The sequence below is a fragment of the Falco punctatus genome (genome assembly GCF_963210335.1).
Source record: "Falco punctatus genome assembly, chromosome: 11".
In the NCBI taxonomy this organism is placed as follows: domain Eukaryota; kingdom Metazoa; phylum Chordata; class Aves; order Falconiformes; family Falconidae; genus Falco; species Falco punctatus.
Genome location: NC_137591.1, coordinates 13,799,910 through 13,813,510, shown reverse-complemented (window position 1 = coordinate 13,813,510; position 13,601 = coordinate 13,799,910). Strand labels below are relative to the sequence as shown.

General features: G+C 37.6%; 1 protein-coding gene across 1 annotated transcript in view; it reads right to left on the bottom strand.

Moving 5' to 3' along the window:
- AK5 (adenylate kinase 5) overlaps positions 1-13,601 on the bottom strand; it is a 113,708-nt gene that overhangs the window by 39,117 nt on the left and 60,990 nt on the right. The window contains exons 7-8 of the mRNA XM_080406916.1: positions 9,787-9,877; positions 3,197-3,273 (exon numbers count right to left, since the gene is read on the bottom strand). Coding sequence (XP_080263042.1) covers positions 3,197-3,273; positions 9,787-9,877 — 168 coding nt within the window. The remainder of the gene's footprint in view (positions 1-3,196; positions 3,274-9,786; positions 9,878-13,601) is intronic.

The following is a 13,601-nucleotide window of genomic DNA, read 5'->3' as shown; positions in this document are numbered from 1 at the left end:
ACAAAGCTCAAGCTTTTTCTGAATTGTTTTTAATTCAACTTTCCCTGTGTACTCCTCCAGAAAAGCCAGATCTTAGCCTGTGTTAGTGTTTCTTTGGACTGTTTCCACAACAGGTACCAAGTGTTTCTTAAAGCACTTTGCTGTATTTTGGAGCGCTGCTAGATGAGCTGATGGCTACATTGGTAGTTGGAACCACATCACTCATTTCTCATTCCTGCCTGCCAGTAAGAGAGGTTCTTCTGGAAAAAGCAGCACACATCTGAAGAACCCAGATACTTCTTGGTTGGCATAGTTTACACTGGAGATTTTCCTGGCTTATTCCAAGAATAAGAAAATGCAAAGGTATCTGTTTATGTCCATTTCAGCTATGCCAAGTGATACTCATCCCCAGCTGCAGCTTTGTCTTCAGTACAGGTTGTGTACTGCTCTAATCCCCAGCTCTTCTTGCTCAGTGACTACCAAGATGTTCTGCTAAAATTCAGCCATTTTTAGCATATCAGCTGTGTAAGGTTGCTTAGAAACCAGCTTTCTCATCCCCCACATTTCATGACAGATTTCCTATGCAATAACATCACTTCATGACACATTTGTATCCAGACACACATTCCTTTTCCACTTGAGATTTTCCGAGTAAAGGTTGTTGGTGGTTCATGCAATTCGTAAACAGCGCGTGGTAAATCACTGAAGTATTAAATCACTGCCACAGCCAAAATGAGCTCAGGTTTTGAATGTGAGCTCACTCCTGAATTTAGTTATTGATCTTTTCTTCCTGAGAGTAATTTCTAATGTTTTCAGACTGGGTAGCTAGATGGTATTATGACTTTATGGTAATCTCCACTCCCTTCTTTGCTTCTGTATACAATATTTTCTTGTGCAATTTCAAAATTTAGATCGTAAGGGCTTCTAGTTGCAATTGCTTTCTTCTTTATATTTTTATATTTGTACAGGGCTTCTCATATGAACTCAGTATGAAAATATTTATTAGTAATAGAATTTTTTTAAATGTCATTAATAAGTATCAAAGATATCAACTTGCAGTTGAAAAGAGTGATTTGTTAGCCACATTTTAATTGTGTACTTCTCTTTGAGGGGTATTTAGCACTGTTTTTACTTTTCCTTCTTTGTTTGGTAACAGTATCGCACTCTTGCCAGAATGGCAATGTGTTGATCTGGCAAAATAATGAGAAAAGCTAACCGCCACATCCAGCAGAAAGATTATTTTCAGTTGACAAAGACAATAATGTCCCATTGTCGTTGTCTTGCTTAATCTCATGTAAGAACAACATGCAACTTCATTCAAAACTACCATCAGTGCTTTTATAGGCTGTGCAATGTATCATCAGTGAACCGTATAGTTTGAAATTATAAATTAGTATAATTTTTGTGTATTTCTTTCTGTTTATTTAATTTTGTAACTATAAAACTTGTGCTTATTATTTGAACAGGATTTCAAACATTATGAATCAAGAGTATAATTTCTTTAGTGTTCATACTCTGCTAGAAGAATGTATTTAAAATTTCATTAAAATGCAAAATTTAATATCAGTATAATCCAAATATGATTCAAATATACATTCTGCTTTATAGGGCATAAAGGCCTAAACCCTGCAATAAAGAAGTAGTACAGTCAAACAAAAATGATGATGAAAAATTTCAGAGAGTTTCCTGGGGCAGAGAATATTTTAAGAGGGATTTATGAAATAATAGGATTTTAAATGGGATTTGGAGACAGAGGCAAGCTGTCTGCTTGAAAAAAGCCAAACTGAAATAACTAAGCCAAACTGAAATAACTGAGCCAAAACCAGCAAAACGATCAGAAATTAACAGAAATTAATAGGGCTAAAATATATGTTGCAGGTGAGGGTAAAGCATTGTATTGAATACTGTGAAAGAACACCAACGAATGGATGATACTGAATGAATATTCAGTTTTGTTGGTCCTGAGTTTGTCACTAGCTTTAAAATTTCACAAGAATAGATATCTTCTGCGAATAATGAGGAAAGACGTGAGAACATTCACAACTGCATTTAGTTGAATGATAACAGAAACACAAAATAACATTCTTTGCCAAGCTGCTCACAAATCTAGAGAAGTGTTTGTGGTATTCATGAAGAAAGTGCAAGCGGAGTCGTGCAAAAGTGAAAGGCAGAAAGCAAAACATACAAAACACCCTTAGGTATGGGGGTGTGATAGGCAGATAGCTTTAGAAATATTTTTTTTAATTATGTCATTCTTTTAATGACACAGCACAGTAACAAGAAAAATAACGCTTATCTTTAGCACGGTATCCAAGCCACATGAACCTCCCGTGCTTCAGTTTGTGCCAAGTGCCTCTTGTCCTGTCCCTGGGCACTGCTGAAAAGAGCCTGGCTCCACCTTCTTTGCACTCTCCCTTCAGATTCCTGTACACATTGATGAGATCCCCCCTGAGCCTTCTCTCTTCCAGGCTGGACATTCCCAGCTCTCACCCTTTCCTCATAGGAGAGATGGCCCTGTCCATCATCTTAGTGGCCCTTTGCTGGACTCTCTCGAGTATCTCCATACGTTGTATCGATAAACCCAGAACTGGACACAGTACTCCAGATGTGGCTTTACCAGTGCTGAGGTGAAGATTAGAGGGGAAAGATGTATACAACTCTTTCCACGCCCCCCCCCCCCCCCCCCCAAGCCTTTTTATTTCCTTTGTACAAGGAAAACACTATCAACTTTTAGTTTTTACATATGGATAGAATGGGATCAGTAGAAAGGCTGGTTTCCACACACTGTAAGCATTTGTTGTTGTTTTATTCTTCAGAAGACTTCTTTTTCAAGGGGAGAATGATTTGGTTTTAGTTACATGTCGCATTTCTTGTACTTTCATGCCCCTCTTTTGAAAAATATTTTACTCCCTCTTCTTAAATATACAGGAGACTTACAGTGCATTCCAACAATTCCATTTGCCACATTGCCAACATTTTAAAATTTGTGAAGGAAACTCAGCAATGTACAGTAATGGAAGATATGGGCTCTTAATACCACAATAATATTTTTTTGTCATAACCAGAAAGCAACCTCTGTGCATCCTAAATTGATGTATATTGCACTTAAAACCCCCTTTGGCTTAGTTCCACCATCTTGTTCAGACAAATTGTATAGCATGGTATGTACGTAAACTAAGAAACTGTCTGAAGAGAGGCCATATACACATAAAATTACCTGGTCTTCAAAGTCAAATTCTGTATAAATAGTATCTCCTGAATCCATAATCAGACTGCAATCCAGTTCATTTGGGCCTAAAATAGGAAAGAAAATTAGACTTCAGAAATGGATTGAAATTTTCATTTTATCTGATGGAACACCATAAGATTTCCAATTGTCTGCATATATGCAAAAACTGTGATCCAAGGAACAATTCAGATGTGCTAGAATACCCAGGTGAATGGTATTCCATTAACAAAGCCTCCAAAGCATCCATAAAAGCTACGACAAATCTTGATAAGGAATGGTTATACTAAATGGTGAATTGTTTTAGCTAGATTGTGAATTTATTGGGCAGTGTTCTGTGTGCCATGACTTGCAACTGTAAAATTGCCAGAGGGATCTTGGCTTAGGGGAGAATACAAACTCTGTTTAGGAAAGAAAAAGGAAATACTGACTAATTGGTGATTAGCAGATAAGGATGGTGGAGTGATGTTGATGGGGAACCAAAGCAGCATGCTTCCAGCAGCAACAGTCCCCATTCCTATCCTACCCTACCCCTTTCCAAGGCAACGGTGTAGCTCTGCCTCTTCTCCCCATCATGTTTTTGTCACAGGATGAGCAAGTTATGCAGCCTCTTGCACCTGGGCTGACAAAATTCAGTTGCTGAGAAGCCTTGACCTGGCTGAGCTTTACAGTTTAGCTCCAGATGAACTGCTGAAGGTGCAGGATAACAGAATTGGGCTTGGTATTTCAAGAAGTCATGTAGGGGGGTAGTCATTGCTAAACTAGAATGTGAGGGTAAACCACTTATCATCTTTATATAGAAACATAGGAATGATGTGGCATGGACATGATACTCAGATGCTGGCACTATCACCCCATTCTGGTTATCTCACTCCTGAGCAATGAGGAAGGAAACAGTCTCCTGTGCCCTCCAGATGGTGCAGCCCCAAACCAAATCCTGCACGTATTCAACACATGTTAAAATGTCAATAGGCATGTGGCTACAGGAGTACTCTTCACAGCATTATTAAAATGAGAATAACAAAAATACTGTAATGACACACAGATCTAAAAATTGTAAATAGCCAGTAGCCACACAGAAGTCCAATCAATGTCTTTATGTGAGAAGTAACAGGTAACACCACAGGAAGTATAAGATGTGCTTTGTTTTGTGCCTCCATGTCCCCAGTCAAACAAGACCACTGATGAGGAAAAGAATAAAACCCCTTCCCTCCTGGGTTACAGGTTACCTGGTATGATGTTCCTGCAAGCACTGGCATTGAGGATACACAGTTTTAAGACTACTGCTGACCTGGAGTGGTTTTCTCACCATTAGAGATGCTTGTATGGGTGGCGCTCTGTAAGAAGCACTATCAATAACAGATTTTGCAGTTCAGTTTGTGCCAGATGCAATTATGTATTATCTGCTTTTGTTTTCTTTTAAAGTTTACACAGTAGTAATCTATGTAGATGGTGAACTAAGGAGGAGAACAGAGGAGAGGAACTGGATGTCATGATGACTAAAACCATAACTGCTTGGTAGAGATGATGATTCCAGGGTGTTTGCAATCCATATTACAATTGCTGCCAAATTCATCTTTGACGCAACTCTTTGGACTATGTAAGAGATACCAGGGAAAGACTAGGGTCTACCATCTGATGGTGGTTTGTTTTGTTTTTCCCCCTAATGTTCATGTGTGCTTTATCAGATTGCTATTAAAAAATAACAGAAAGAGATTATACTCTTGCTACTGTACAATTTCATATGTATATATGCATCATGTTCTCTGGCTTTATGGTCTTTTAAAAATACCTGTCTTTGAAAGATAGATGCAACCAAATACATCTATAACTGCTGAGAGAATCTAAATTTTTTGATTTATTTTGCAAAGCTGGTATCTCACTCTTAACATTGTGTCATTGTTGATAACATAATTTAACTAAGATTCTGTTGTCACCAGCACTGGCCTACCTTGACACATCAATCACTTTTAAAGGCACTTGTGTGCAAGTATTTGATTAACTGTCACTTAACTACCAACAGCAGTACATATCCTTAGCTAGAAATGTTACTATGAAATATGGTGCCATAGACTTCAATGTAAAGGTCAGGCTGAAAATGAATACTCATGCATAATGTATCTTAAGTGACAAAAGCTATAGTGGTTATACAATTTTAATATGTTCAAGCACCTTTAGGCCTTTTTTCTTCAACTAGAAAACCAGTCTCCCTGGGGAAGTATAGCTCCTTTCTAGGGTATATTCAAGGAAGGTCAGCAAAATTGAAAATATGCTTTCTTTCATGGTTCTGTGAAAATTAACAAACCCCAAAACCACCTATCACTGAACAGTCTACAGAGTTCTCTACCCTTCTCAAATTGCCTCAAGACAAACCTACCAGAAATTACTTGAAGCAAAGGCTACTCCCAGGACAAGATAAAGTAATGAGGGGACATATAAGAGCCCTTGTGACATCCCTGGTGTAGTATGAATAAGCATTAGTAGTTTGCTACCCTACAGCTCAGTTTGTTGTTGGACTAAACCTTGCTAAAACAAGTCTTCTAGGGGAGGACAACAGGCTTGCTAATTGCTAGTCCACGTGGCAGCAGAGGTGTACCAGATAGCCACTTTGTGAGGTACTAGGAGTCAGTAATCCTGGTGCCAGGCAAAGCTACTGACAAGGCTAAAGCCAAGGGGAGTGTTAAAGTGGATAATTCAGAACTCAGCTCAGGTTTTTTAAGCACAAGTTCCAATCAGATTTTTTACGTTTTATGTCAAACTTGTGGCAATGTTTCAAAGAAGAAATTAAAAATGTTGGCTAAGGAAAAGAGGAGGATTGGTTAAAGCGTTTGGAAGCAAACATGTCCTGCTGCTCTCAATGTGTCTGCAGACTGCACATCTCATGCTCTGAAAACAAAAGACCCGATTCTAAGTTTCTTTGCCTTTTCTTAGTAAATGGCATTGTTTTTCCTTTGATAAGTTGGTACACTGAGAACTAGGCCATTAAAAAAATGTAATACTTCTTTACCATTAGGAGGAAAGTCTTACAGCCTGAATTGTCCTAATTTCTTTCGAAGGGATGCCCCATTCCACCAGATAATCTCATCTTTCAGTTAAGTCAGCCTCAGAGGGTTATCTTAGAGCCTTCCTGTGCTTGTATGAACCTCTTGCAAATAATCTGAGTAACAGTATCAATTTCAAAAGGGGAAACTTAACAGTTTAAAAAATAAAATAAAAATGAAGAAAATGCATGAAAGCTCTACTGCTGTGGAGAAATACCTTGCAGGCACCTGACCTGAAAAGGTACTCTTAAAACTTAAAATATGCTTCCTCAACTTCAGTGCATGCATAAAGTTGAGGTAAGGGAAACCCGGTCATTTTCATGTGCTTAGGGAAAAAACAGATAGGATTTTATTAGGTACAGTACTGCACAATTAAAAAATCAGTTGGAAATTTTTATTAAACCCCCGTTAATTGAATAATCAGCTCTCCAGGGAGGAGCAGGGTGCTTAAAAAAGGAACAGCAGATCAGCTAGAATTGCATCCTCTTTTTTTTCCTAGGCTTTGTATCTTGACACTTAAGGCATCTTCAGAAGATTTGTCTTGCTAGGAACCCAAGAGACTCCAATGACACAGCACTGAGGGACAAGTTGAATTAATGGGTGGCTGCAGTTGTACAAGGGTGCGCTGACAGGAGCTACCCCTGCCAGGTCTGACAGTCAGGGAGAATGACTTCCCTGCTCCTGGAGGGGTGCAGGGCTGTGCTCAGTTGTTTCCTTCACCATGAAGCTGTACTTTGGAATTTTATGCTGTATTTTACATATTGTTTCTTGCTTCTAAGCTGAATTGCTCGGGATTGGTCATGGAAAGCTGAGAAGGTATAGCTGTTACAGGCAGGTGTGTAATTCCTACCACAGAAATGCACCCCAGAACCCAGTGGCATCTTGGCCATAAATGCCCCTGGTCCTATAAAACATTGTGTTCTGAGCCTGGGTGCGTGTCACTTTCCCTGGCAGTGTGTTCTTCCTTAAGTTTTCATAAATGCAAATGCCAAGCATTGCTTTTTCACAGTTCACTAAATCCATTTATACAATGAAACTGAATTGCACAGATCTGTCTAGATTTATTTGCAGCTGATTTAACTTCTCATTACAGAGTAGCTATACCCCAGCATGTGAGTTACATCTGCACCTTGGTGTTCTGGCAAATCAGCTAACTTCTTCCCAATCCTTGTTTAAATCTGTTACTTCAAATCCTGGTAGCAATTCTATTCAATATGGTTCATTGGCTCAAATATCCCCATACCTTATTTTAACAACTATAATATTTACACTGTTCAATACTGTCATAAAAGTAATCTAAGACTACTCTGTGAAACTTGTTGCTTCTCTTAGTAGCATGTTTAAGCTCAATAGAATAAAAATGTCTCTTTATGTTATGGAACATGCTCTGAAGCACTGTCTAATAACTCAGTTAATACATGGTGCATATAAGCACTTGGACAAGACAAATGTTTAGAAGATAAATTTCAAGTGGAATATAATAGAAATAATTTACTGAAGGACTGATTATCATTAGAATGATTACGTTATAATTTTGCTCTCAGAAGATGCAAATACAAATTTTATTGCAACCTTACACTGTTGAGTTCAATGACAGGTTGCTCTTAGCAACAGTCTTAATATGTTGTAGAAGACTACAATGAGAAAAATGTATTTTAATCTATAAAAATACTCAGTTTTCTTTCAGCATATATTGTTACAGCTGATTACAACTGGATTTTACAGGTATAACATATGAATTTGATGTAAAGGCATGAAAACATTAGAAATACTGTGTTTACGTCAGCCACCAGGAACCAAAATATATTGCAGTATCACTAATAAGATTAAAAGACAAAAAGTGAGATCAAGGCAATGCTGGAATTGTGACCTCTAGAAATTAAGTATCTAGTCTGATAGGATCTCTAGAAATCCTACTTTGAATCTCCTTACTGTTATTAGTGCTCAGGTTAGGCACCAATTAGATGACTGTGGCGTGGCGTCTGATAAACCTCATAGCTCTCCGGTTATTTTGGTGAGGGATTTATTAAGTAGATCAGACTTTCAAGGAACTGACTGGAACTCATCCAGAATCATAACCAATTTGTGCAAATAGATTACCTTTTGTAAATCTGTTTGTCAGAGCTAGGACCTTTATGCCACTTCTTTCTTCCTCTTGCTATTCAGTACTTAGCTCATTTAATTAGGGAATCCAAAGGCAATTATCAAAATAATGCTATACAGTGGGAATGCCATCTTAGGTTTGGAATCGATCTCTTCCCTCTAGGAATAAGGCTAAGTACAAAAGAGGTAAGCGTGCCACTTGACGAAGAAAGCTAGCAGTCTTTATTCTTGTGTGTGTCTTACCTCGAAGCTGAGCACTAGAATCCTGTTCTTTTAGCTAATGCACTTCATATCATTCTCAGTCCCCACCCCCTTCGATAATTCATCTTTATCTCATTTTGAACATTATCAAAAATAGACTTATGGGCTTTGTTGGCTAGCTAGCTTGGAACCCCCTTTCAAATCTCCAGAATATCGCCTAATTTTTCTGTCTGAACCACTATCTTTGCAAATGTCTTGCTAGTAGAAAAAACCAATCCCCCCTTTGTCAAAAAGAGATAATACATGTATTGCTATTACTAGACTTCACTGTGCTTCATCAGTTCCTTGGCAGCCCCCAGATGATTGTTCACGATTACAACCCTGTCTGCCAGTTTATGACATATGAATTTTCACTTAAACAGAGGAGAGATCAGATACACTATTTTTTTCTACTATACTTATCTAATCTTTGTTTTAATACAGCTAGTAAATTTTACAGGAAAGTATTTCACCTAGAATTTTCTTTTTCCGTGCTGTTTCATAAGACATTTATAACCTCATCTATCTATATAACCCTCAGGGTCTATGTGGTAGGTAGCCAGGGATGCAATCTCTAAAAAGAAAAAGTTGTGAAGTTACCAAGGAACATTTTCCTGTTTCCCTCAAACAAAATATTTCTGACAGATGTTACAGATTTTCAGTGCTTTGATTTTTACCTTCAATTCTTTTTCAGTCCTTTGTCCCTCAAAAGCTTTTTCTTTGAAGATGTTCAAGCCTCAGTAAGCACAAATAATGAATATATAAATAAATAAACCCTGCAAATGCCTGGCTTATATTCACACACTGTTTCACAATTAATACCAATTATTAGGGAGGAAGTATGATCATTAATCTCATAGGACTGGTTTTCTGGTGAACACTGAGGTATCATCTGGTACTGAAACAGACAACTGGAATCAATCAGTTTATTAAGTTTTTTGTATTAATACTATAGTTTTTTAGCGGACTATCCATAGTCTTTTAAGGTGAGCTTGCAGATAACTAAGATGTTAGGTGGGTTGTATGAAGTTTGTAAGTGTAAAGAGATAGTTTTGGCTTTGGTTGTGCAAATGTTTAAGGTCAGTCAAGACTTTGCTATAGTACATAAATCCATACTTGAGGAATATCAAAAAGGCATTCCACCAATGTCAAATGCAGTACAAAAAATGTGGGTTTTTAAATCTTACATTAACTCACCTGCTGCAGCGCCTTTGTTTGCAAATAGTTTACTGTCAACAGCCGAACTTATATCAAAGAAGACTTCTTCTTCATCTCTGTCTGCATCAAACTATTAAAAAAAAAATGGCAATCAGATGCTGCTTACTATTTGGCGGAATCAACATGTAACATGACTTCTCACCCCAAGACTTCTTGATAGGAACCTTTCTATTTTTCTGTGTGCTGTCCATTTCTGTAGGTAGGAATCATTTTAATTTTGTCTGAAAACTAAACTAATTTTTTAAACCATTTTGCCTGGTTTTAATAGCTTGTCAGAAACAGAAGCTACAGTAAAACTGACTAGCTCCCAAAGAATGAAGTTTCAAAGCAGAAAGTAGAACTAATAATGTATATTTCTATTCCAGCCACTGGATGGTTGAAAAAAAAAATGACAGAGGAGAGACCAGAAATGTAATTACTTTATTGTCAGCTCTTTTCAGAGATTAACATAATTAACTATTCAATTTGCAAGTGAAAATTTTTCAGCAACTTCTGAATTGTCTGAAACCAATTTTTGTAATGTGTGTATGATTTCTGCAAATAGTTGAGCAAAATTCTTAGGAAAAAGTAAATACTTTTGCAAGTCCCCTATTATATAGAAAAGAAATCTTTCCTTGCTCTCACACTAGCAGAAAGTGTATTGGATCAGTGATAAATTAATAAAATCAGGAAAGCAAAGCTCCTTTAAAATGCCAAATAATTAATTTCTTACCATTTAAACTATTTTCATTAATTTTATCTTTTGTTTGAATTCTGAAATTGATTCTCCCAAAATTGCTCAGCTCTGTCTGACAAGTTCTTTTTATGCCCAGGTGACATGCTTGACAGTGAGTTTGTGTTTTTTCTTGCCATATTTACTAAACTTCACTGATTTAATCATCACTTATTGAGGTCTTCTGTGAAAAAACTGGTCATTTTATTACGGTTGCTCTGGATTTTTTAATTTGATTTATTTCTTGAACTGAGGCCAGGTACATTACCATGGAAAAGGGGAACACTCTAACTTCAAGTTACAGAAGCAAGCAAATAACGGTCACACCAGATGGCTGTCATTCAGTGTGTGCCCTGCTATACAAGTCACTATTTTTCAATCATTCAGTATCTTCAGCGTGCTATGTTTTAGGAAGCAGAATGAACCCCAGGGTGGAAAGCATTACACTAGCAATTCCAAGCTCATGAACTTCACTGGGTTCTTTCTTCCAAGTCCACGGCTACTGAGCAAGTTTTCAGTTGTCTTGCCAGAGCTGTGGATCTCATGGTAAAAATAATAGGTAAGGAAAAGCTGTGGAGAGAGAAGTTCAAACCCCACCAGGAACTTTGCTGCAGAAGCTAACATTTATATATATGAAGTTATTTTCCAAATATCTATTTCAGAATATAACATGGTACTTAATGAGTTACCTTTAGAAAGATACTGAATTGCTTGTCTAACACCCCCCACTGCAGGATCAGTATCACTCCTTCCATTATGCCTTATGATGACATATATTACCTATAATACTGAGGCTGTTTTGTCACTGGTAATGCAATTTGCTTTCTTATGGAATTATACATCACCTCAATTTAAACTCAGAGGCAAATATCAGCCCAAGAATAATTATTTAGAGGGGCAGATGTCAGAAATAGTTCAAAAATAGGGAAAGAACATGAAGGAGACAAAGAACAACTCTACAAACTGGGTCTGTGTGAACAAAAGAAACTGGAAGCTTGTGGGAGGCCAGAGTATACTAGAGAGAGGCAGCTATTGTAGAAAGCTTGCACCTGTCCAGCTACTCAAATCTTAACTGTTATTAGTCTCCATTTAAATCTTTACCATATTAATATTGAGCTTTATGCTTAGCTTAGCCCTAGAGTTAATTTCCATCGTAGATGAGTGTACTATAAGTATCAACACATGGAGTTTTCTGACTGGTTCTTGAAATGGAGTTTCTGGCTCTGACCCCGAGAACCACTGAGAAGTTCATCCTGTGATACAGCACAGTTGTCGATCTGTCTGGGCAGACATTTATTCTTTTGCCATTCAGTGTTAATCAACACTAAATGCATTATTTTTTATTTATAAAGCACAAATTTGTTTGTGTTTACCTACTAGAAGGATTACATCTTAACTTGTGTCAAAACTGAGGCTTGTGGAAGAACAGGTCTTAAATGAAGTTTTTGGGCTGCTGTTGGGCAATTTATTATCCATGCACAAAGAGCAGCTTTGGAATTTCCCTGTTGATAAGAACAAGGTTGATCTTGTTGATTGATCTCTGAATTCTTCTGTGCTGGTCTGTATCATAGGAAGTCGTGGGGATATGCTTTTCTTCTGTTGCTTCTCAGAAAAAAAAATGTGCTTCATTAGATATGCTAGGGAAGATATATAATATGATGTTTGTGCGTATGTGTACCCATAAAAACCAGTCAACTGTAATCAGGTTGTGTCTGATCATTACTGTGTAGGTCACACCACACTTGGAAAGATGACAGTCGTGCTTTCTCATTAGTGACATTCCTTTGAATAATCCAGTTTAACATGAAAAAACATATGATCAATTTTGAAGTGTTCTGAAGGTTCTGAGAATTTGAAACATCAACTTCCCCCATTTCAAGGAACACCAGCTGTGCTTCAGTACTCTGAAAAATCTGGGCTTTGTAATGAAAGCCTATATTGTCACCCAAAGAAAACCAATTATCTGAAGCTTGCACGTAGACTCAGTTTTCCCCTCACAAAATGAGAATTAATAACCTGAGCCACAGGAAGGCAAGGTAGTTTTCACAGAGAAATTATTTTTGAAAGAAACTAAGTAACCGTGTGAGTTCTGCACTTCACTGAATTGCTAAACATTTTAAAATTAAATCCTTTGATAATTATTGGAAGCTTGAATAAAACATAAAAGGTACTCAAACAACCCTATTCACAAAGAACAAACAGCAGTAAAACTCTCATTTTTAGCAGAACGTGTCTAAATCAATAGGTTGCTTTCCCCACTGAAAACAAATCCCTACTAGCTTCAAAACACAGCTCTTTGCAACTAAATTATCTACTGGTGTCTTTATGGATGGCTCAGTTCAATAATAGTCAAGGGCTATGTTTTATAGAAATATAATTTTATTAAGCATGCCACTGAAAGCATTTGCAATACACAAGACATATTAACTGCATTGTTATCTGAATTGATACAGTCTTTATCAGTGATACAGGAAGAAGCGAAGTATCTCTTCCCTGTGAGGGCAATGGGGTTTGAGGTCTGAACTCACTCTACAGTGTATCCCTCAATGACGCATTAATGGGGGTTTTTGTACTTTGCTATCTCTGCTTTCTGGGGGCAGGAAAAGATGAGGGAAGACTTCAGAGGACAAGAGAATCTCATTTCTTCATGAAATCAGCCTAAATCTCTGAGCCAAAAAAGGTTTCACAAACCTTTCTGAAGTACGTTTTGGGGGCTATGTTTGGTAAGAATCCAGAAACGTCCTTCCCTTGCCCAACACATAGAAGCTGTGGGGCAGCAATGTCCACATCACTTCCGTGATTGGTCCTGCTTCTAAGATCTATCTCCCTGAGACAAAAGAAAGTACAAGAGGCTTGTTCTACCTTCTCTCTCCTCAGTCTGTTCAATAATGCTGCTTCTGTGGGAAGAAGAGGTAACACAGCATCATTTAGGAGGATGTGAATTTAACACACACACACACACACACACACACACACACACACACTGTAGTTACACCACACACTGTTCTGCTCCCAACTGGTTTGGGGGAACACATCCCAAGGATTAAAGTAGGAGCTTTAAAGATCTCTGAAGTCTCCAAGG